We start from the raw sequence: 22,563 nt of genomic DNA, 5'->3' as shown, positions 1-22,563 counted from the left end.
TTTCACAAGTCGTTCGACGCACGTGACGCTCTTGCGGAAAAACTGCGATATTGCACCTTGGCCCCACCGCTCTTATTCTGCTCTACCGCTAATATTTGAGATTTCGGTCTCATATAACGCCGGGCCCTGCGACACATGGCAAAGTTCTCAACTTGCCCTATTGCCTCCTCGGAGATAGTGGGATTCCCACCGCGGTCGTTGCGGTAACGGAACATAAAAAGAACGCCAACGGCATAACCCTGGGAAGAATTTTGGAAGTGGGCGAAAAATAACAGATGAACACTAATATTTGCCAATAAAACTCTGTAGAAGTTACCAAGCGAGAAGGAATCAATCATACGTCTGGCTCCGGTGTATAATTCGCGGAATAAAGATCACGATCGATATTCTCCAAACTTCTATTTTCAAAAAATTAACAGCAACGCTCGTCTCTTTTGATTTTTACTTGTAATAACATAATCACTAGTGTAATAAGAAACCTGTGATATAAACAGCTCCCCGATATTACACTAAAATTTTCAACTAAGGGGTTACTTTTTTGCTTCTATGAGATCATTACAAAAAATATGCAATAAATGAGCCAAATGCTGTGATAAACGAAATTCAATTACGGATTTTCTGTAATCCAACACCGTTTCAGAGATCGAATAATTATTCTGAATCATTCGTGAGAGAATGTTGGGTATGTTTTAAATCAGTCATTTACGTATTTAATGAATATTCCTAGGTTTCTCATCACAGAATTTGCAGTCTATACATGTGAAAAGTGCCTTATTGTATGCAACTTGTGCAGCAGAGTACAACTTGCTAACGCGCCTTATCACACGCAACTCAGGTTACATTCGATTGACAAGCGTACGCACTTGTCCTCTGACAAAGTCCTCGTTACGATTTGCCCAGTTTTTTATTTTTTTGGAATACCCACTTTAGGAATATGAACTTCAAAACGCGTGGAGCCCAAGCATGCGTGTTAGATTTACGGGTAAATTTGCGGCCTGGATCAGTATCTCCGTCTGTGGCTAATCCCTTCGGATAGTAATTTATTGTCTCAACCTTCAGAGGACGGGGATTTGGGATTCTTTGTCTCCTTCAGAAAATGCATAAAAAAGGTATCTAATATGTTGAAACTATCACGGGTAAAGTGTCGAACATGCGTCGCCACCGTACAGGTGTTTTCCCGTCCTCTAAAGGTTAAACCGCTGGTTAAAGGAAACGGGTAACAGAAGGTATGTACTTAAGATGAACGATTTCAACAAGTTCGATAAATTATTGTTTATTTTTAAATCGTTAGTCGTCTTACAAAAATATCATTGTGTGGTGTATGATTAGATTAAGCAAAATGTACAACAAACAACAAGGTCTGATAATCAGATCTACGAATGTAGGTAACAAGCCTGACAATATGAAATGTATCGAAAAATATGTTATTTCATTGTTTTAAATGGTATCTTCGCAAATGTTAACGTATATAAATTTGTCAGTATAAAATACGGTATATCAAACGAATACGAAGAACACGTGTAATTGTACCTTACCAACAGCTTTGAAATTACTTTGTAAGTACAGTGTCAAACCTTCGCAGGTACGTGGGTAATAGCATGATTGAGATTTAGCGTCTGACCAATCGATTAACCAAATGACTGAACAAACTTGTGCAGGTTATAAGCGTTGAAGTAGCATTCTGCCACCTGCTATAGAGTTAATAGGCAGGGCTGGTTACCGATGATACTGTTTTACTAGCTTGACGCTCGCCCTGTGCAATCTCCCCTCTCTTAATGCGCATATATTTCAGGTACGCGTCTATCCCGAAGGCAATCATTGCGCCGAATCCAAAAAACTGTAAAAGTATCAAGTTGTTAAACTAAATTCATTATCGGGGAATGCAGTGTATAGATATATGATAATTAGATTTTTAGCGGTATACGTACTGCAGCGAAACCAAGTGCGCCATCGTACGAAACACAGGTGACAATCACTACTGCAGCCACAAAGTTGCACACACACCAAATAATACAGAAGACCAGCTCCTGCGAATAGTAATTATTATTTCGCTTAAGAATCAATCGACTGAGATTTGAATTATTTCGAATTACGAACTGACAATCAATGTGGAAACAAAGCAATTGTCAACTTACTATTTTTAGCCACGGTATTTTGTGGAGCTTTTCGATAACGTGGAATAGGTAGAAGATAAATATGATAGCGGTATACCAAAATCCACCCATGGCAACTGTGTTGAACCATTGACCTTGGCTTTTGTAGGCAAACAGCGTAGTTGTCACACAAATGAAACCGAGGAGACTGAAAAGCTGGTGAGAAAAAAAGTCCAATTAATAAAGAAGAAGGGGCTATAATTTATTTCACAATTTTTTGCGATAAGACAAGAGACGTGAGAATGCTTAACATTTGTTACCGTACCATTTGTGCAATTCTCAATATACTCGGCAAAGTCAGAATCAATGAACGATCAAACCTGATCGTAGGGTTGACCGTGGTAGTTCCGACTGTGACCATTGTAGTGGTCGTATGCTGACCTGGAAATCCCTGCTGCATTTTGTTGATTGTTTCACTGGTACACAGGTCTGAAATCGTACAAGTACGGGGCAATAGTTACTTTAAACTCGGTCTTGTGATTTACTTATCACGATGTAGTGAACGCTGTGCTTATTTCTTAACAAGTTTTCGTAAGCAAGAAAGGTGGAAATAATTTTACATGCTATGAAGGGTAAAATATTTTACTCGCATGTCCTTATAACTTTGCCATAATAGCGAGCAGCATTGTGACATAGTTTAAGCTCATCGATGTAAAAATTAGCCTACCTGTTGACGACTGAACGTTATTGTCGTCGATGACGGTAGTCGTGTTATATTGCAAAGTGAGGAGAAAGAGAGAGTGAGAGAAAAAGAGGGGAAAAAGGGAACGCAAGAAAGCGCTTACCAAGTTCTCAAATCGGCGATTACGAACGGCGTCTTAACTATCGATCAACCTGGAACGCTGTGTTTTCTATAATTAATATGAACCGATCGTTCTACCGCGCTCACGTCACTCAATGAAAACTTTAAGACTGAATTCTTAGCAGGAGGCGTCTACTGGAGGCGTCACTCACTATCGCTTGCCGTCGCTTTGGCGCACCGAGTAACCATATTAAATTGCAGAGAACCCATCGCTGGATAATATTCAAGAAATAAGATATCTCTGACTTACCGTCCGTCGGTAATTTGTCAACATAATTCGCCATGTTTGACGGTAAGCAAAGATCACGGAGGTCTGGTTTTCAGTCGGTAGCCCTAAATTCATCATCACTTTCTACAACGTGTGTTGAAGAAGGAAAAAAAATCGAAACTCATTAAGCTAATTTAATTAATTGCAGCTAAATGGCGGTATCTACCGTGACGGAGAAAAGCGAAATTTGAAACGATTCAAATCTCGATCATTAGACGAAAGCCTCGAAGAACTTTGTTGCTAAAAGTTACTTGTCATTGTACGCGAAATCATTAATTTGCCACTGTGATGCGGAGTCATATTTTCAACGCACAAATATTAAACGTATCCGATACAAGAGGAAAATTCTTTTAAGATTCCTACGCATCTAGAATCCGAAAGATCACGGCGCGCATATTTATTATTATCATTTATTGATATCGAAAGGAAGTCTAATGGCGGGCGATATGCATATGCGCGAATTAGTTTGAAAGTCGCGTTACGAAATCCCGAATAGACGCAGCGGTATCCGAGGGAACAGGATGGGGGTAGAGAAGATGCGATAAATTTACGCGTTCGCGGAGACTAGATGGAAACTATGGGCAGCGATCCAATCCCGAGGGATAAAAATAGTCCGGGCGAGCGTCGCCGCTGGTGCGAAAGATACTAAGAGACCCCCGAGTGTGCAGAGACTGCGGATGGCGACGGGATAGGACTCAGTCTTCGCCGGCCGGGCCCGCTAGGTATTATTCGGTGGACAGTGGTCAGTGCGAAATAGATAGAGAGAAAAGTGAATTAAAGAACCGAAGGAGCAAGCGAGACTGAACGGAAACATCGGCCTAAGAGGAGCAGATTTCAGTGCGTGCGTGCGTGGATGCGTGCGTGCGGGCGTTGATGAGGGACAGTGATTCGTGAAAGTTTCATAAATGAGTGTAAGTCGCAATTGATTCCTCCGATGGATACAGACTTAGATTACATACATAAATGTGAAGAAAAGCTAGTTACAAGATCACTCGCAGCTCCTGGGTGCTTCGCTCGCGAAAGTCTGTGAAAGATCTATAAGCAGTTTAAAAATAACTCATAAATGGTCGGAATGGTAAAAATTGGGTCGCATCGCCGATAGACAAAACGGGAATTTATAGATACGAGCACGCAGAATTCTAAAATTCGCATTGGGAGCAACGGAAGAAAGGTGGTAATGGCTTCAAAATCGTATCTCGGTACGAGGTGTGTGGATTCCGATGATCGCAAATGCGGTATCCGAGTTTACGCATATATTCTAGAAATAGAATACATCTGTAGAGAAAACGTTGAGATTACCAAGATCGGCCAATCCGAAGCGAGGTCATGAAGATATAGTGAAATATTTCCGGCTCCTCGTCTAACATGCGATCGTTTAATAAATCGCGAACATCCATTTCGCGTAAACCTTATACCCTCCCCTTTTTGCTTCTCGGCACGGCGGTTCTCTTTCTGGCACGTCGACGAAACGAATTATCCAAATAAACTAAAACGAATTCACAAATTCGTCATTTTCATGATTTCTAGTATAGCAATAAACCCGATCGCACGAGTTTTCTTTCTATCGATTCCCGCAGGATTTCCCAGTGCGAGTTCTGGTAAATTCGGATTATACAAATGTTTCAATGAATTGCCGAAATCGTCGTATGTAACAATTAAAAACAACTCGCGGAAGTATTCTCGCTCGATGATCGCATATAACACACGAAACAGCGCTTGGCCTGAATAGAGGGACTACAGCGGATCTATTTCCGTACCATCATCACACTCGAGTATAGAAATCGGTGCAAGTTCTGTCACTCTACAGGCCGGGGGGCCATTTTTTGGAACTTCCATCCGAACCGCTCTCCAAATCGAATCCTGCACAATACTAATATTTTCACCAAAGCGTACAAACACTTTTCTAACGTTCCTCGTTATTTTTTTTCCAGAACTCTGGCGCTCAACGATGGGAGCCCATGGCTATCTCCAACCCCTCGACTCGAATGCGCGCCGCTCGTTCCATGCCGCATTGGGTGGTAAGTTAAACAGTGCTGGGTTCATTCCCCCTGCGTAATTAGAACAGGAGCAAAATTCCGTCGAGAATAAACACGACTTTGTCGGGTAGATCCGTGAAACTCTAGGTGGTAATTATCCGCGAAATTTCGCGCGGTGTAACTTGATCATTGGGAAAACCCTCGTCAGAGCCTTGATGATAGAGTTTCTGATCAAGAATTCTCGAAGCGAAAATTCTCGGGCAATCTGGCCTCACTCGAGACGAAAAAAAAGCGTCGCAGAATCACGTCTTGATTGTATATAACTGTAGATTCTGTATCTAACAATAAGTTCAATTTAAAGATTGGTTTTGTGAAGACACTTGAGGTACCTACTATTTGTTTAATCAAAATACTGTGTGATTAAAATTTTCTACTTACCTCAGAAAGGAAACCAAGATACATATTCAAAATACCTAATTTTTAATAAAAAGACAAATTAACAGTTGTATAAGAAGACACTCAAAGTGTAATTTAGTTAGTTTTATTATAAAAATGCGTAAGTAATTAAAATTTGAACTACAACAAGACAAACAAGTACATAATAAATGTTGATGGTTGTTAAAAATCTTGATTTCATTTTGCATTTAATTAAAAACTTATAATTTTTTTTTTTTTGCAAGTTCTAAAAAATTCTTCGAATCTCGGAATTCCTAGTCGACAATTGTCCAGTTTCGAGTGAAAAAATAAGTCGGTAAATCGGAACCCCTACTCGATGAGCACATTCCTCCGCAACCAGAGGAGCACGCTCCCAAGCAAATATTCGGTCATTTTAAACTTTCAGACCCAGCAGCAGCAGCAGCAACGGCAACAGCGCCCCTCAGACTGGCCACGACGTCCACCGTCGCCGCCGCGAAGTCCTCCTCCATCTTTGACGGGGGACTGCGGGGATCCGGATTACGAGGTGATAGAGTTTCCTCCACGGCAGCAACAGCAGCAGCAACAGCAACAGCAACAGCAGGGGGACAATCGACGGGGGCTGAACGGGAAGCTGGATCCCCAGAGGGGGGTTAAATGCGCGTTGTGTGGATCGGAGAACGTTTTCGCGCGATGCGAGGAGTGCAGAGAGAACTACTGCGAGACCTGCGACGACATGAACCACAAGCACCCTAAGCGACGAGGTCACGTGAGGAGACGACTGGTTACCAGCAAAACGAACGTCAGCCGTCCACCCCTGCCACCGAAGGGTGAAAACCCGGCAACGCCGCCGGTTCCGCCGCCGAGAAGAAACCGCAAAACAACTCAGGTAGGCTGCGTTCTGGCCTAGAGAAAGAACGCTTTCGGTCCAAGGGTGACGTAGTGAACCCGCGACGGTTTTTCAAGCCTTTGTTCCGGTTCTTTCTCCTCCCTCTCCATTTTTTAATCCGCTGACCAGTTAGATGGCTGCTGACGCTTTTTTCGTTTTAGACCCGTGAACGTGTGCATAAGATAATTTCCAATAGGTCAGCTGATATATACTGCTGCAGGTATTTTCTATCCTGTTCAATATTCAGGACAGTTATATGGTTAGTATCCTCCCTGAACGAACCATCCTGCTACACCGACGCCACGGATTTTCGCTATGATAGTCTATGTAGTTTACGCACTGCAGCTGCTATTAATCGTCTTGCATCTTCTTCACCTATAATTATTATTGTTAAATATTTATTTAAACAAAAAAAAAAAAAAGAAACCCATCCGACCATGCAAATTATTTAATTGTACATACATATTTATTATTTATATATATACTATATATACTACATTTTTGTTATTAATACAATACGTTGTTACAAAAGTAATCATTGCCGTATTCACTGAACCCGCTTCACTGTGTGAAAACTTTCGTTTTTTTCCTCACACACACACGCACACGCGCGCTCGTACATGCGTAATACTAGAAAATCGTCACAATCATTAGACCCTTCTGTAACGCGTTTCTTATGTAATCGCATTATACAACGATATTATATATGTATATTTATCGTACAATTTCATCAGCAGTTAGTGAATACGGTTTGCAAATTTTCTGCCTTACAGAGATTACATGCTTTTGTCTTTTTTTTTTTTTTTGTTACTTTAAATTTTCTTTACTTCCAGCGAGTGCTGCGCACACGTTTCTTTTTTTTTTCATTTTCTCCCCAGTGTCCCGCTTTCTCTGCGTACAATTCAGAAAACTTAGCGAGCCATTAACGGAACACGGTCCGGGAATCTGGCACATAGAGCACACATCCGCAGTTCCCAATTCCAGCCGCCCGTCGCAGGATCACCGATCGATTCGGATCCACTTTAAGCCTGGGGAAAAGCAGCGACAAATATCGTTTATCGACTTTGATGGTTTGCTTTCGACGTTTTTTCACGTGTAGGGTAAAGCGAGCTTAAAGCAGGGATCCCCCGAGTTATCGCTGACCAATTTCCGCCGGGGAAGCGCTGGTACCCAGGGACAATCAAACTCCACACGGCCGCTTCCGGCCACCCCTGAAACCCAGATGCGAAACGCACAATCGACCCAATCCTTGGCCGCCGGGATCGTCGACGGAACTGCCGCTGACAAAATGTCGACGCTTCAGGTATAACAACATCCACGTGTATTTCCAATCGAAAGAACGAGCTCACTCACAGCAGACCTTCGATACCTCTCAGGAACGCTACAGACGCTACCAGGAGGCGATGAAAGCGCAAGACGCGAGCAGACGAAGACACAACCAGACGGAAAGCTCGATGTCGTCGAGACCGTCGAGCATCGGAAGTCCCCGTCCACTGGTGGCTCCGTCTCCACCGCCCCCGCCTCCGCCGAGAGGAATGATGCAATCGACCAGCGTCTGCGATCTCTCAGCGCCGCAGATGTGGGCTGGAGGGATGCAGCAGGTGGGTGACGATCAACGCTTTCAGACACGTTGGGACGCTCGACGTCCCACCTTTGTTTTTTGCAGCTTTTTATTCGTTAAACTACTTTTTCTGCTAACAACTGCCGAGTTTTATGGTTCTAAATGCTCCCTGAAATATTACTAAGGCTAAAAAAAATTTAAAACTTTGTTTATTTATTCATTGCAACAATAGTACATGTAAAGAAATGATCGAAATTCGTACTTTACCACGAAAAAAAGCCTTCGCTGCTAATCTACCATGAAGAAAATTCGAATGCCAATTTTTACACAAACTCAATACTCACCAAAATCTTTTTCTCGTCGATTTTGTTGAAAAATAAAAAAAAAAAAAATACAACATAAGAATTTACGTACTAGATCGAAACTGATAATCAGCTACTCGCACGTAAGGAAAAATGTACGCATAAAAGGGTTAAGTGGTTTTGAACGCCTCCGGACCGCCCGCAAACACGATTTCACTCCGCAGGCTCAGTCGATGGCGCATCTCGGGCTGGGAAGGATGCCGATGATGTGGTATCCGCCCGGGACACCCTGGGACGGTTCCTTGGGAGGCTCGACGCTGAGCCTCCACCATCCCTCGATGTGGGGCTACCCGCCGATGGGTTACCACCCTTCGCAGATGCTGCCCCCTCAGTACCCGGGCACCTTGTCCAGAGCGCACAGCCCAGCCAGGAGTCTGAAGTCTTCGAGGAGGTCGAGGGCCGCGTCACCGTCGCCTAGTCTCAAGTCCAGAAAGTCACTCGCTTCGAGGTCCAGGTCGCGCAGGTCGCCGGGATCACCGTCTGACGCAAGCTCCGAAAACTCGGAGGAATCAGACTTCGACGACCGGATGTCGAGGGGGTCGAGAAGCGTTAGAAGAAGCAGCGTCACGCGCAGCAGACAGCGGCTTCATCCCGATGACGAGGTCAGGACTCTGCCCTCCAGGAACCGCCAGAGGTGAATATCTAGTCCGTCTTGTGCTGGTCGTCCATTTACGCGATGATTATTTGCTCTGTTTTTCTTCAGCAAATGGCGCTCCGAAGACAGGATCCACGGTATCGACGATCGCCGATCGTCGGACGTGGTAATGGATGACGAGCGGAGGAATTCAAAGGTGGACCAGGGCCAACGGGTGAACAATGGTACCGGGCTTAGGACGAGGCAGCAGACGAGCACCGACGAGGAGAACTTCGATAGACGATCAGGGTTCAGCCGAGGGCGGCACAGAGTGACCAGTTCGTCGGACGACTACTTGGAGCGTGGAGATAGATCCTCGATTCCGAAGAGCGTGCGGAGGGACAACGAGAACAGAGCGTCACTCTCGAGGAGGAACACGGTGAACTCGGAATCCGATGACATGGAAAGGTCTCGCGGACGACGAACCGACGTCAGGAGGTCGTCTTTCGATTCGGACAGTCTCGAGGCAAAAACGAGCCCTAGAACTCCGGACAAGTATCGCGAGCCGTCGTGGGAAAGGAAGATGCAGAAACAAGCCCGGGATGCCGAGACGCCGGGTGCAGGACTGCAGCGATTCGAACCGGTCAGGGACGAAGCGAAACGGGATGTTGAAACTTTGCCAGAGGAACCGGCCCCGCCAAGTCAGAAGATGGACTCGAGGTCGCCTGCGAACACCCTCAATGAGGAATGGTCCTGCGAACACTGTACGTTCATAAACGAGGCGAAGGAAAGGGTCTGCGTCGTTTGCTACAAGACGAAATCAAGCGCTCTGCCCCCGACTCCGACCCCCGAGGTGACGCACGCTTCGAATCCGAGCATCGCGAGCTCGAATATTGAGAAGAAGATGAGCACGCTGAAAATTTCGAACAGCGAAGAGAGTGGGGACAGTGGATCAACCAAGAACAAAGGTAGAATGCGAAGAAAGATCAGTTTCTCGTTCGGGACGAAGTTGTCGAAGTAATTACGACGCTACCTTGATGAACAGTCTTTAATTGCTACTGATTTTTTTACTTGGAAAATGATTTTTTCACTACCCCTCAAGTGTTTCATTCTCATTTTCACTCTCGATACTCCTTCTTTTTTCCCATCATCATCGTCATCATCATCAACTGTAATCTTGAATGAATAATAAAGAACACTTTACAAAATTCACTCTTACCACATGAAACCACTCGACAAACCAAATGCATAGTCGTATTTGAAACGCGACTCGACGATACACACGCACTCTCAATTAATCCAGCTAACTGCCCACGTTCCAAAGCCCCTTTATTATTCATTCAAGGTGACCGAGACCAATGTCGATCGACTCTTCAGGCACGATTGTGCATTTGGCTAGTCACGCGTCAATCATTCTTCTTCTTCTTTTTTTTTCTCTCTCAACCTTCCAGAAGAGAATACCGTCAATCATTCGGTAACTTCAGTCGTTGCGGAAAAACCGCAACCGGTTGAATCGACCGAAATTTCCGTTCCCCGAAAAACAGGCACTTCGACATCGACCGCTACTTCGCCGATGGGCTCGCCTGAGACCTCGAAGAAACTCGTATCTGTCGCTGCAACTGGTCCCGAAAAACATACCATGTCGACTTCAACGTCGCCCCCACCTTCGCCGGAGGTGAAAAAAAAATTAACCACCACAGAACCGGCGACACAGAAGAAGACAAACGAAATGGAGACTGCTTCTGGTCTAGTCACAAAAGGAACTTCCCCACCGCCGCAAAGTATTTCTACCCAGGTGAAGATTGATAATAATTAACAAATAATGGAGTTGCAGTTTTCTTTCTTAATGCCAACTTCCGATGTCGGTGTTCCAGACCTACGACGTCCTCCCGGCGAGAAACAACGGGAATCTTAGAAGATCTGCTTCGGTGATGGCACCCAAGGGATCCATCTATTGCCAGGACAGCGATTCCGAGGTATCGCGCAATGTAGCAAGAAACTCATGCCTGGCTGTCTCTCCCTCAGCAAGGAATGAGTTTCAATCGCCAAATTTTTTTTTATCTACCTCAGCGAACGAGCACCAGGAGTTTGTGTTTCAGGAGGGCATCAGCTACGCGAACAGTCCAGACTTGTATCCTCCACGTTCTGCACAGCTGCACCAGCAGTGGGTTGGGCATTCTAAATCGGGCAATGCAGGGAGGGACTGGACGAGAAGAAACTCGATCGACTCCTCGACCCAGCGTTACTATCATTCTAGGGTAGGCTACCGAAAGGCTACGAAATGATCCTGTGGCAGTCCCTAGCAGCAGTCCGCTTGTGGCCCTAAGAAACCCTCCGTCAGCTTACGTTGTTGCGCATATAATACTGTAATAATTTCGTTGATGATTAACTAACTGTTGAACAATAATATCTCGCGTTCCGTGGCTTCGGTGCGAATGCAGGCAGGTGTAAAAACTTTATTACAACTACAGCCAAAGACACACGACAAAATGTCGTGACGCCTACTACTAATTTCCTGTTCCTTGGTAAACCCTAACGATCCGCTCTTCTCTATTCCTCGATTATTAGTGCGTTCCGTGCATTGTGGGAAAACGTTCTAACATTGATGTTCTAAAATTTGTTATTTCACTACAAACTCACATTTCCAATCACGATTTACCAATGAACATCATTCTTTGTTTTTGTCTCGATTAGGAACCAAGTCAGTCCAGGTACGGTGACGTGGTTGGCGCCGCTCAAGTCTCGACACTGACCCGTCAGGGTTTGGAGCTTGTCGATCTGCTCCGGGAGGCTGAGCGTCAGGGTTATTCAACCGACGATCTCCAGGTAGCTTTGGCCCAGGGCGCCACTAATCCGATAGAGTGGCTTCGAGCCCAGTGGCCGCACCTGATAGAGACGGTTCAGGTCCTCGTCGCTACCCAGGGCAATGAACGGAAGGAAAACAATAACGTCGGTATTATTTCCATGCACGAAGCTAAAGAGGCGCTCAGATCAGCCAAAGGAGAAGTTTGGACGGCTGTTACCGCCGCGGTGCAGCGAAGGCAGCGAAAGGTGTTGTAAATATTTCTATATCTCACCCGTGAAGAAAATTGAGCGTGGATTCTAACGAATCTGCTTTCTTCCAAAGTGTGCGGAAATCATGGCCAAAGGCACATTCTCGATGGCAGAGGTGGTCAAAGCACTGAACAACAACGGCGGTAACGAAGAGGCAACGCTTTTGGAACTGCAAAAAAATCAGCTCAAGCCATTTTTGATGAGAATTTGGGGTCCACCCGTCGGAGTGGAGAACGAGGACGCTGCACCGATCGAAGGTTCGTCTTAAGGCTTGGACTTGGGGCTTTGAAGGTGTTACATTGACAAGGCTGGGAATTTTTTGTGACACTTGGTTTCAGATGCAGCGGGGGCAATCGCGGGTGTGTTAACGAGGGTATCTGAACAGGGTCAAGATGAGTTAGAAGCGGATGCGTTGAAACAGGTAACGTCTCCAATGGTAGAGAATTTCGTCGCGTTGCAGGCAGACTTTCAGCATCAATTGGCAGCGCTTAGACAATTGACGGACGATTGGCAAGTGGGCGGATCGGGGGACGCATCGGATACCGTTACCCAGATAATAAGTAATAAAGTCGATCTATTCAGCAGTTTTGACAGCGTCGCTAGCGCTGCTCTTAATCTAGACGAGAGAATGGTACCGCGAGCGGTTCACGATGTTGATTTAAACGACAAACCCGATGCGATGACCACTGTCAAAACTCAGCAAAGACAAAACGTCGCATCCTCAGAATACGACCATGATCAATCGATTGGCAATTTACCACAGTTTAATCAAAAGTTGGAAGTCCCGACTGCTACTCAAACTCCGGATCCACCAGAAGAACCTCAGCCGCTGAAATTATGTGAGACGATCGAAGGCAGTCATCAACCAACACTCGAACCAATCTCAGACTCGATTAATGATCAGAAAAGTAGCCCGCCTACACTGAACGAAGCAAATATAAGCGTGACAGATCAATTGGTATCAACTCCTAGTTTGCCCGCGAAAGAATTGTCGAGTATTCTTAAGCCTGACGACCATCTCAACACAGGAATTCATACGGAAGAAGCAATTGTGCTTGAAGAAACTTTGATTGAACAGCCGGTTGCGGAAGTGAAGCATTTTATGAATGCAGAACCGGCAAAGGTAACTTCCGACGAACAACCTGCGAAGTTGGTTGAACTAACCGATGAAAAAAGCCCTGAAAAAATCCCTGAGATATCATCCGAAGAATCTGATCTTCCTCAAACCGTAAAGCCAGGGGCTTCCTTACAGTCAGTAGCTGTAGAACAGTTGCTTACAGCAGTGAAGTCACTTCCGGAACAGCTAATTGGCCCCTTGGCAGCAGCGCTTAATATGTTGTCTCCTAAACGAAGTGCAGAAATTTCTTCGAATGAACCTGACGAGCAAGAAAATGACAGCGGGTCACCGAACTTTGCGAATTCGGACTCCGAATCGATGGTGAAGTTAGAAAGTATTGCCGAATCCTTGATAAACGATCATCCGATTATGTCAATTACAAATCCGAGTTCTATATCAACATCAGTGGTAACAGAATCTTTAAATAAATTAGAAAGTGACAATAATCATTCTTCTATTACTCAAAGTGATCAGATGGCTCTGGCAACTGTTTCTAACGAGAATGAACCAACGTTATTATCCCCGAGAGGCGAGGATAAAGATGAACCTGTCGAAGAAACGAAAGTTTCTAACGCGAATTTGAATCTGAGTAAAATCACAATCAAAGAGAACCCCACAGGTACAAAACTTAAGGATAACGGTATATCAACTTTAGTCGTAACAGAATCCTTAAATAAATTAGAAGGCAACAAGAATGATTCTTCTGTTACTCGAAATAGTGATCAAAATATTAGAGAGGCTGTGGCAACTGTTTCCAACGAGGATGAAGCAATGTTATCATCCCCGAGAGGCGGGGATGAAGACGAAGCTGTCGAACGAACGAAAATTTCTAACGCTAATTTGAATCTGAGTAAAATCACAGTCAAAGAGAACCCCACCGGTACAAAGCAACCTTCAGTTCCCGAGCTCATGCAGACAGTTTCACTGGCAACGAATTCGCAAGTCCAAGAGCCAACCTCGTTAGAAGCGGATTCTTCAAATGTATTGGATAGATCAACAATCTCAGAATCGACTTCCGTTAAAGTTGAACTTCAAAATACGTCAGAAGCCACAATATCTTTTGTCGATCAACCGATTCCAACCATAGCGAACTTATCAGTTACGGATCCAGTTTTATACGAGGATGATTCTGTAACTATTCAGCAGACTTCCGCCGAGACAGAGTTCGCGGATCAAGAATCTACTTACACAGTTGAGAGTTCTCAGGACGAAGTATTACCGCGTAGCATTTGGACTTTCACCGCTGGGAATTCGTCGGAATCTGCTGCGTCAAATCTAAAACTGGAAACCAGTGATGCAATAAATTCTAGGAAAGAATTATTGCCGGCTGCTGCAGAAATTAATGTTCCAAGAGTTAAATCGGCCACCATCCAACTGATATTAGTTCAACCGAAACCAGATGTTACCGTCACTCCGATCAGCGAAACTAACGTCACCGCCGATGATGTAAACATTCCGGTGATGGAAGCTGCGCCAGTCGAAAAATCCACAGAATTTCGAGTCGATGAAAATCCTGTTTTTAATGATAAATCCGTCGAGAATCAACCACACCAACTTCAAACACAACTTGAACAAACAGAGCCATCTGGAGATGACCCTGAAAAAGATGGGACGAATACATTGAATGAGCAGCTCGTAACGTTCAAAGTCGATAAAGACCCGGTCGTCGATATAAAATCCATCGCCGATCATCCTCAGTCACTGGACATTATATCTAAGGAAACACAATCTTCCGTTGGCGAACCGAAAAACATAGTCAATAAGCAGTATACAAAGCTTGAAAATCTTGGAGACACTGTTGCAGATGCTCCACCCGTCATTAATCAATCACAATCGTTTGCAATTCAATCTGTGGAACCGCAACCTACCGATGACCCCAAAGATGTTACAAAGAATCTGGTCAACGAGGAGTCCACAGAACTTCGATATGTTCAAGGTATTGTTCTGGATGAAACTAAACTCATCATTGATCAGCCACAGTCATTCGAGACTCAAGCTACAGAGATAAAGCCTGCCAATGACACCGAAGAAATTAAAAAACATCTGTTGGCTGTCCATGAAGATTTTGGGACACTTATGTCTTCAAAGATATCCGAAATTCTCACTGCAACCGAAAATGAACTATACGAAGGAGTTTTGCAGTCATCAGAAGTCATCGAAAATGAATTACCCTTGTCTTCCGATCCCGAGGTAGTAGTGATGCAAAAACCAACAACGAATACCTCGCAATCGCAACTAATTAAAGCTGCGACTTCTGTCGAGGTATCTGTTGAGAAATTCCCAACGGTACTACAAGACACAATAGGTGATCATACAGCCACTGATAGTGACTCTTCATACGATTCATTCGACTCTGTTCCTGAAGCAGAACAACAGATTGAAACACCGCTCCTACTCGCCGGCCTGATTAGCGACTCCGTTAAAAATGGTCAAGGTGCCGCTGAGGCAATGATTAAAGAGGTTGGCGAAATGCGACTTGAAAAAAACGAAACTGCTGCGTTTTCGGGAATAATTGATCAGCGATCGTCAACTGTAGCTGAGGAAATCGTAGAGGATAACATTAGTAATGGTAAAATACTTCCAGCTAAACCGAAATTCGAAACGTCGGTCCAGGAGGAAGCCCTTCGAAAATCCAAGACGAATTCCAAAGTCATAACGAAACCAAGATCTAGATCCCCTGCGAAAAGGGTATCGTGCAGACGGAAATCACCCGTAAAAACTCAGAGAAGATCAACGAACATTATTCCGAAAACCAACAACGGTGTGAATTCTATGAAATTGAGTCGCACGCCGAATAGCAAGACTGCGTACAAAGCTCAAGAAACAGCTAAGGAGATATTAAAAAAGATCAGTACTAAATCCGCGTCGAAAGAGCCTCTTCCGAATGTGATAAGTCCCGCGAAAAATATTGCGTTAAATAAATTTGCGGATAGTTCAAAGCTTAAAAGTTCAGTTGCAAACGTCACCAAGAACTCGAGTGCTTCAAAGGAGGCAATTTCGCAAAGACCTGGTGTCAAAACACCTGGACCGAACGTTAAGGAAATTCCAACAAAGTCAAAAGTTTTAAAAGAAACAAAGCTCACGTCTTCGCAGCCAGAAGCTTCACAAGTCGATGATAAAAAATCGGTGGTTGTGAAACCAGGCGACAAGAAGAAAATAACCTTGACAAGGACGCCAGTGAAGTCGGAAAAATCGTTGCAGAAAATCGTCGCGAATCCAGTGGCGAAATCTAAGATTCCAACGACCCCTTCGAAGATACCAGTCTTTAATAGCAAACAGAATGCGGCCAAGCTGATCTCAGCTGTACTAAACAAAAAGAAAAACACAATGCCAACAACGGTCTATTCTTGTCCCAAAGTTTCCAGCACCATGCCGAGCAAAACTCCGTTCGTTAGTGAGAAAAAGACAACGAAACTCGTCCCCTCGAAACCGAGCAGCGTAGGGAGAGCGGTTAAACAAGGGGCAAATGTCCTCAGGAACACCGTTGTTCAGAATCAATCGAATGTAGAAAAGAGAGCCAAGTCCTTGCCGGAAGCTGGAAGGCTGAAGGAAGCGACACGCAAAAATCAGGAACTGATAGAGGCGACGAATTCGACCGGGATGACAGACGATGAATCGGAAGAAGAGTCGGATTCCGACGACGACGATTCGTCCAGGAAAATTGATAGATCAACGGAAACGGACGATTATTCAAGTTCCCAGGGATATTCGGAAGTTCGATTGGGAGATAACTCAACCTTTGGAGAGGATTTTTTGGAGACTGGGGAATCCGAGGGCAGCTTGGTCGGGTTGGAATCGGACCTGGAGGATGAACCCGAGGAATTAACCGACGCTGAATACATGTTGCAGAAAACTTTAGACAAGATAAACGCCGAGATTTCTGAATACGAGTCCGATAACGTTGCGGACGATGACAACGATGCATTTAACGATTTTGAAGAAATTGCGAATAGTAACGAATACATAGATGCGGTTGAGCAAAATAATGATGGAGAACTCAAAGCGGAAATAGAGACAGCAAATGCAACAGAGTCGGGGGCTGAAAAGACTGAAATTGGAGTTGCTGAAGTCTCCAATAAACCGAAAACTTCCGTGGACGGAGAACAAGACGAGAGCGTAACGAAGCCTGACGATCCTTCGGCGGTATTGAAAATAAGACGAGGAAAAAAGTCGGGATCCAGCCAGAAAAGCAAGGGAAAAAAGAGGTTCTCGCTGGTGGCAAGTTTTGTTGATAAATTTGAGAAAGGAGCAAACCAGTCGGTTGAGAAAGTCGCAAATGATCATGACGTGAGAGAGGATCGTGCTGATAAAGACGACGATAAGGATACAACGAAGTTAGAAAATATTGGGACGGATGATAGAGAGGTCAGTAGACGAGTGCCAACCCCAATCTGCCAATTAGAATGGATTATTGATTTTGATCAAAGGGGGGGCCAATGTCTACAAACAGCTCGGGACAAAACGAAATTCTCGTTTTTAGCTTTGGGCGATGACGCCACAGAAGAGAAATACAAATAGAGATATAAGTGATTCACATAGGATTGCGATTGAAGTTGAATTGATATTTGAACTCCGTCTTGTCTTGCAGTGCATTTAACCCTAGACATAAGCGCAAATTGGCTGAAATGGTTATTCACGGTAAGTATATAGAGAGTATGTTAATTAATAAACGAGTGACTAACACCGATCCGTCTCTAATTACTCGGTTCTCATTTCACTTGATAGATGTTTGATCCGTACGCACATCACAGTGACTCATTACTTCATTACGTCTCTCGACTCCTTCAGAGCTTGTTTCTAGACGTTGGTTCTTCGAGTTGAGTGAAAAATCATTCATTGCACCAAAGAAATAACCAAATCACCCAACGTTAACGTCGATCGAAAACCCAGATCATAAACGAGCTCGAGACCCGTTATTACATTCGCATCCCCAAATCCCGGCACATTTAGTTTCTGTTTATTTCAGAGAGTCGCCAGACGCCTCTTGGCCGAAGGACGAGCTTCGTGCTACGACGAAGCAGAGACGGCGGCGAGTCTTCTGGCCTTAAACTTCGAAGACGAAGAAGCTTTGCACGCTGCAAAAGAATGCGGCAGTGTCGAAGCAGCCCTGGCCTACCTGCAACAGGAGTGCGAGCTTTGCACCGGTCGATTCCCCATGAGCCAGGTGAACAGATCCAGGAACAATTCGAAATTCGGAGTGAAGATGTAACCGGTGATTGTTTTCTTTCAGATGGTTTCGATGCTGAAGTGCATTCACCGCTGCTGCAACGACTGTGCAAAGAATTATTTCACCATCCAGATCAGCGACCGCAGCATCACCGACGCCGTATGTCCGTTCTGCAAACAGCCGGATCTCCAGGACGCGACGGAGGACGAGGTCCTTGAGTATTTCAGCAACCTCGACATCCAGCTTAAGAACTTGCTCGACTCTCCGATCCATGAATTATTCCAGAGAAAACTTAGAGACAGGACCTTGATGCAGGATCCGAACTTCAAGTGGTGTGTCCAGGTAATTAAATGCGATTGAAAGCAAAAATCGTGTTTCTACAACGTTGTGTTTGCCCCAGTGTTCCAGCGGGTTTTACGCCAATCCAAACCAGAAACGTCTCATCTGCCCTGACTGCAGATCCGTGACCTGTGCCTCCTGCAGACGGCAGGTAAGTTCTCTTCGTCTTCGAATATAACGGTTATGTGAAGTAAATTCGCGGTGAACTTGCAGTGGGAAAAACAACACGAGGGAATCACCTGCGAGCAATTTGCCGAATGGAAGGAAGAAAACGACCCGGATAACCAGGCGGCGGGTCTGGCAAAACACTTGGCGGACAACGGTATCGACTGTCCGAAGTGCAAGTACAGATACTCGCTGTCCAGAGGAGGTGAGCATCTTCTTTTAACTTGACGGTAATTACTGCAATGTCGACGAAGAATTTCAGCCGCTAATCGCGATCTCCTCAAGGTTGCATGCACTTCACCTGCAGTCAGTGCAAGTACGAGTTCTGCTGCGGTTGCGGCAAGGTCTTCATGATGGGTGCGAAGTGCTCGGTGAGTCCCTATTGCGCTAAGCTTGGTCTGCACGCTCACCATCCAAGAAACTGCCTCTTCTACCTGAGAGACAAGGAGCCGGCTGAGCTTCAGCGACTTTTGGACGAAAATGGGGTCACCTACGACACGGAGGGACCGGTTGGAGACCGAAAGTGCAAGGTGCAGTTGCAAAAAGAGACGCCGACCGGCGTCGTGGACGCAATTTGTCAGTCAGACGTGGTCAAGGGACACGCCGGACTCTGTAGGTACGTGAAAAATTACTGCACCGGTTCACAGGGTTCTCGGAATTTGCGGAGCAGATAAAGCAGCCCGATAGAAGTGAAAGGAAGACGGGTCGTAGTTTGCACAAGGTCCATAATCTGTGCCGCTAGATATCGGAACGAGCGATGGTATAGATTGAAGTTGTAGTTCGATGTTAGAAAGAAATGAATGTTGTTAACTAAAATATCGCACCATATGCTGCAGCCTCGCAGTGATTGAAAAATTGAAATTTAACCCGATAAGTAATTATTTCCCATCTTCTAAGAATGCTTTTTCTCATCTCGGCTGCATTGGGATTATTTCGCAACAAGATAATCGGAAAGGTGATTCTTGCCGTTTTCATTTTTATACCAGTTTTCTTCATTCAAAATACTTGGGACGAATTACCCCACCACTGGCGTAAGTTATCACACTTCGCAATTTTTTTTTTTTTTTTGTTTTTCAATTCGAAAAACCCTATTCTGACTTGTTTTGGAACAACCACGAATTTTCTCTAGGTGCGCAAAGAATACATCTACGATGCCTCGTACCTGAATTAAATAAAATTTTATTCGAAAAAATGCTAAATATCAAGGAGTAAACAGTGTGACAACTAGGACCCATCTCCCCCAAGTCCAGCTCTACGAACGCGTTTTGATCGACTCTTGGTTTAGGAACCACTACGTGGAGTACCTAGTCCGATTGATAAGGCTTAGATCGCTGGATCCGCTTCCTCTTCTGACAGAGGATGATTTGGAAACTTGTGTTCGAAGGGCGGGCGTAACCCTGCCGCCAAATTGGTACGGCAGAGAGCCGTGGATGTACAAAAAAGATCTTTTCGAGGTAATGATTCCGGTAATAAACATTGCCTATTTACATGGGACACTTTTCCCCCGCAGGCAGCACTACATTGAGTACCTCGCCGGTATCATACTTAAGGCCAAGTTGGACCCCGTCGCTATCTTTGACTTGAACGATGCCAAGCAAGAGTTGCGCCGACGGGGAAAAGTACCCCCAGCCAAAACCAAGGATATGTCCGATAAGGACTATATCAACGCGTGCATACAGGTGATCATTCAATTAGGTGGAAAATTGATCTGTTTATTTGTTCAAATTTATCATAATTCTCTCTCCTTACTTGTACTACCATGAAAGAAATAACAATTTTACCTTGCTGCACGTATTGACAATGACTTCCTTATTTATCGTGACTGTAACCATTATTGTTTCGTAGTTCCCATGTTTATCTCAAGAGTTTGAAATAACATTTTTTTTTCCAGGTTGTGCAAAAAGAGATACCACTGGAGTGATAGTCGGCGAAAATTCATTTTGACTTTATACGTTACTGCACTAGCCAAGGGTCTAGTCGCGGGACGTCTACTATGTTCTACTACTATGTCTATTTATTTATTTTATCCAACGACCAATGTAACGTGCTATACGTATAGGGGAAAGGCACGGATAAATAAATAACAAATAAGTATCGTGTCACTCCCATCTTTGATGTATTTTTAAAAATATTACCGCAGTCTATAAATGTTTAACGTTCTCAATCAACACTAATTATTTACAATACACATTGATTCTTCGGGAAGAAATAACAATTATTAATTAATCAACAGCTAGCTCAGTTCGACGATAAAATCATGCAACGAGCTTTTCTTACATGGAGTTAAATTTTTCGACATCATAGATCCTAGTTTTCTTAAAGTAGTAGCCTTAGCCTTGGCCGCGATCAGGGTTTTATCACACGCGTTAACTCCTCCCAAAATTAAACCTGCACTTTTATCCTTAGTCCTCTTTTTTCGTTTCTTACCGACTTTGGTATCGTTACCTTTCCCTTTGTCAACGGTCACTGTCGGTTTTGGCATTCCCGGTTTGGCAAAGCTAAGTTTAGTGTTTTCGGAGCAGATCGAGCACCTAATGACCGCCTTGTTCCCAGTATTCTTCAGCGCTTTCTTCAACAGCGTGTCCTTATACCTCCCCAGTTTCTTCGTCTCCTTACCCAAGGCCCTCTTCCTGATAATCTTTTTAACAGACTTTCCAGACACCGTGCCCGACTGCAATCTAACTCTGTGGTCGACTTTTGCCCAGAGCACACCGCAATGCGAACACATCTCTCCAGGGCCAAATATTTTGCTAGGTAATTCGATCGCGCTCGATAGCTGCCTGCAGCGCCAGCTGAAAGAATTTCACCGTTGTTAAGTTAGGTTGGCTTGAGGGTTCAGAACATCGCGCATAAAATTTCCAAATAAATGCACGATATGAATAAGTCGAGTTAGATTAGGTTAATTGTCGGATGAAAAACTCTTTAACCGAAAGAACTTACACGTAATAACTTTGCAGCCGGGTAACCTTAGTTCCAGAATAATCTGACAGAAACTTTACAATGTTCCACAAATGCTGAACTTTTTCCATGTTTGGCGAAAGATGTTATCTTGCTTTCCTGCCAGTGAACTTAACTGAATACCATTGTTTGTCAAACTCAACTTGTATACTCTGAGCTAACTTAACCTAACTTCACAAACGATCGGGCGAACGTAGCCGCAGAAGGTCGTCGCTCTGAAATTGGGAGTCGTGATTGGCGAATCCAGTTACGAATCGCGCCTCTCAACCAATCCGATCGCCCGTTAGTGTCCTTGCGTACTGCGCATTCCGGTAGCGCGTCCCCGCCGTACTATAAATACCGAATTCTACTCCACTCATGATTCTGTTACAAACGATTCGATTCAATAATTTCGTTAATACAACCTCGATGCGGTTTTCCACGTTCCACGATCACGAGGCGAGAATTCACATCAGGGATAAAATTTCCGACATATTATTAATCGTTGAACGTGAATAATTCCGAGTTACGGTAAATCAAATTGGAATTTAAAAGCCCGCTGTGAACACACGCTATTTTCTTTCCTAATTTATCGCTTTATCCTCTCGATATAAGCATACGAGGTGAATAATGTAACTGGCTCGTGATTCATTGATGAAAAACCTGCTTGCGCAAAAAAAAAAAAAAAAAACAGATAAACAATCTTAAATTTGAAAACTAAAATTGAAGGAAAAAAGATAGAATAAAAATGTTGGGGGGCCTGCGCAGGATCGAAATAAAAAACA

General features: G+C 44.4%; 3 protein-coding genes across 9 annotated transcripts; 1 reads left to right on the top strand and 2 right to left on the bottom strand.

Moving 5' to 3' along the window:
- Positions 1-1,260: 1,260 nt before the first annotated feature.
- LOC124301528 (CKLF-like MARVEL transmembrane domain-containing protein 4) lies at positions 1,261-3,134 on the bottom strand. Of its 2 annotated transcripts, none has more exons than XM_046756685.1 (5): positions 2,939-3,134; positions 2,419-2,582; positions 2,136-2,309; positions 1,929-2,027; positions 1,261-1,837 (listed from the first exon to the last, which is right to left on the bottom strand). In XM_046756685.1, exons 2-5 carry the CDS (start codon positions 2,551-2,553, stop codon positions 1,700-1,702), a joined length of 546 nt encoding a protein of 181 aa, XP_046612641.1. In that variant the 5' UTR covers positions 2,554-2,582; positions 2,939-3,134; the 3' UTR covers positions 1,261-1,699. The 2 variants fall into 2 exon arrangements, with proteins under 2 accessions (XP_046612641.1, XP_046612642.1); XM_046756686.1 differs by lacking the exon at positions 2,939-3,134 and adding an exon at positions 2,821-2,926.
- Positions 3,135-3,802: 668 nt separating this feature from the next.
- Positions 3,803-20,943, top strand: LOC124301512 (E3 ubiquitin-protein ligase lubel). 5 transcript variants are annotated; one of them, XM_046756655.1, is made up of 21 exons: positions 3,804-4,134; positions 5,155-5,241; positions 6,041-6,502; positions 7,602-7,805; positions 7,879-8,103; positions 8,590-9,059; positions 9,129-9,967; positions 10,451-10,794; positions 10,874-10,975; positions 11,084-11,257; positions 11,694-12,050; positions 12,127-12,310; positions 12,392-17,535; positions 18,137-18,334; positions 18,401-18,679; positions 18,738-18,827; positions 18,890-19,046; positions 19,127-19,457; positions 20,127-20,252; positions 20,352-20,520; positions 20,733-20,943. In XM_046756655.1, exons 1-21 carry the CDS (start codon positions 4,129-4,131, stop codon positions 20,760-20,762), a joined length of 9,978 nt encoding a protein of 3,325 aa, XP_046612611.1. In that variant the 5' UTR covers positions 3,804-4,128; the 3' UTR covers positions 20,763-20,943. The 5 variants fall into 5 exon arrangements, with proteins under 5 accessions (XP_046612615.1, XP_046612611.1, XP_046612612.1 ...); XM_046756656.1 differs by having other exon boundaries at positions 3,805-4,134; positions 11,099-11,257; XM_046756657.1 differs by lacking the exon at positions 3,804-4,134 and adding an exon at positions 4,302-4,429.
- On the bottom strand, positions 20,934-22,366 carry LOC124301527 (uncharacterized). 2 transcript variants are annotated; one of them, XM_046756684.1, is made up of 2 exons: positions 21,782-22,366; positions 20,934-21,621 (listed from the first exon to the last, which is right to left on the bottom strand). In XM_046756684.1, exons 1-2 carry the CDS (start codon positions 21,868-21,870, stop codon positions 21,075-21,077), a joined length of 636 nt encoding a protein of 211 aa, XP_046612640.1. In that variant the 5' UTR covers positions 21,871-22,366; the 3' UTR covers positions 20,934-21,074. The 2 variants fall into 2 exon arrangements, with proteins under 2 accessions (XP_046612640.1, XP_046612639.1); XM_046756683.1 differs by having other exon boundaries at positions 20,934-21,633; positions 21,782-22,356.
- Between the last annotated feature and the right edge of the window lie 197 nt (positions 22,367-22,563).

Source organism: Neodiprion virginianus, chromosome 3, assembly GCF_021901495.1.
Source record: "Neodiprion virginianus isolate iyNeoVirg1 chromosome 3, iyNeoVirg1.1, whole genome shotgun sequence".
In the NCBI taxonomy this organism is placed as follows: Eukaryota; Metazoa; Arthropoda; class Insecta; order Hymenoptera; family Diprionidae; genus Neodiprion; species Neodiprion virginianus.
Note: the sequence above shows the minus strand (reverse complement) of the source record. Positions and strands in the feature narration are given on the sequence as shown.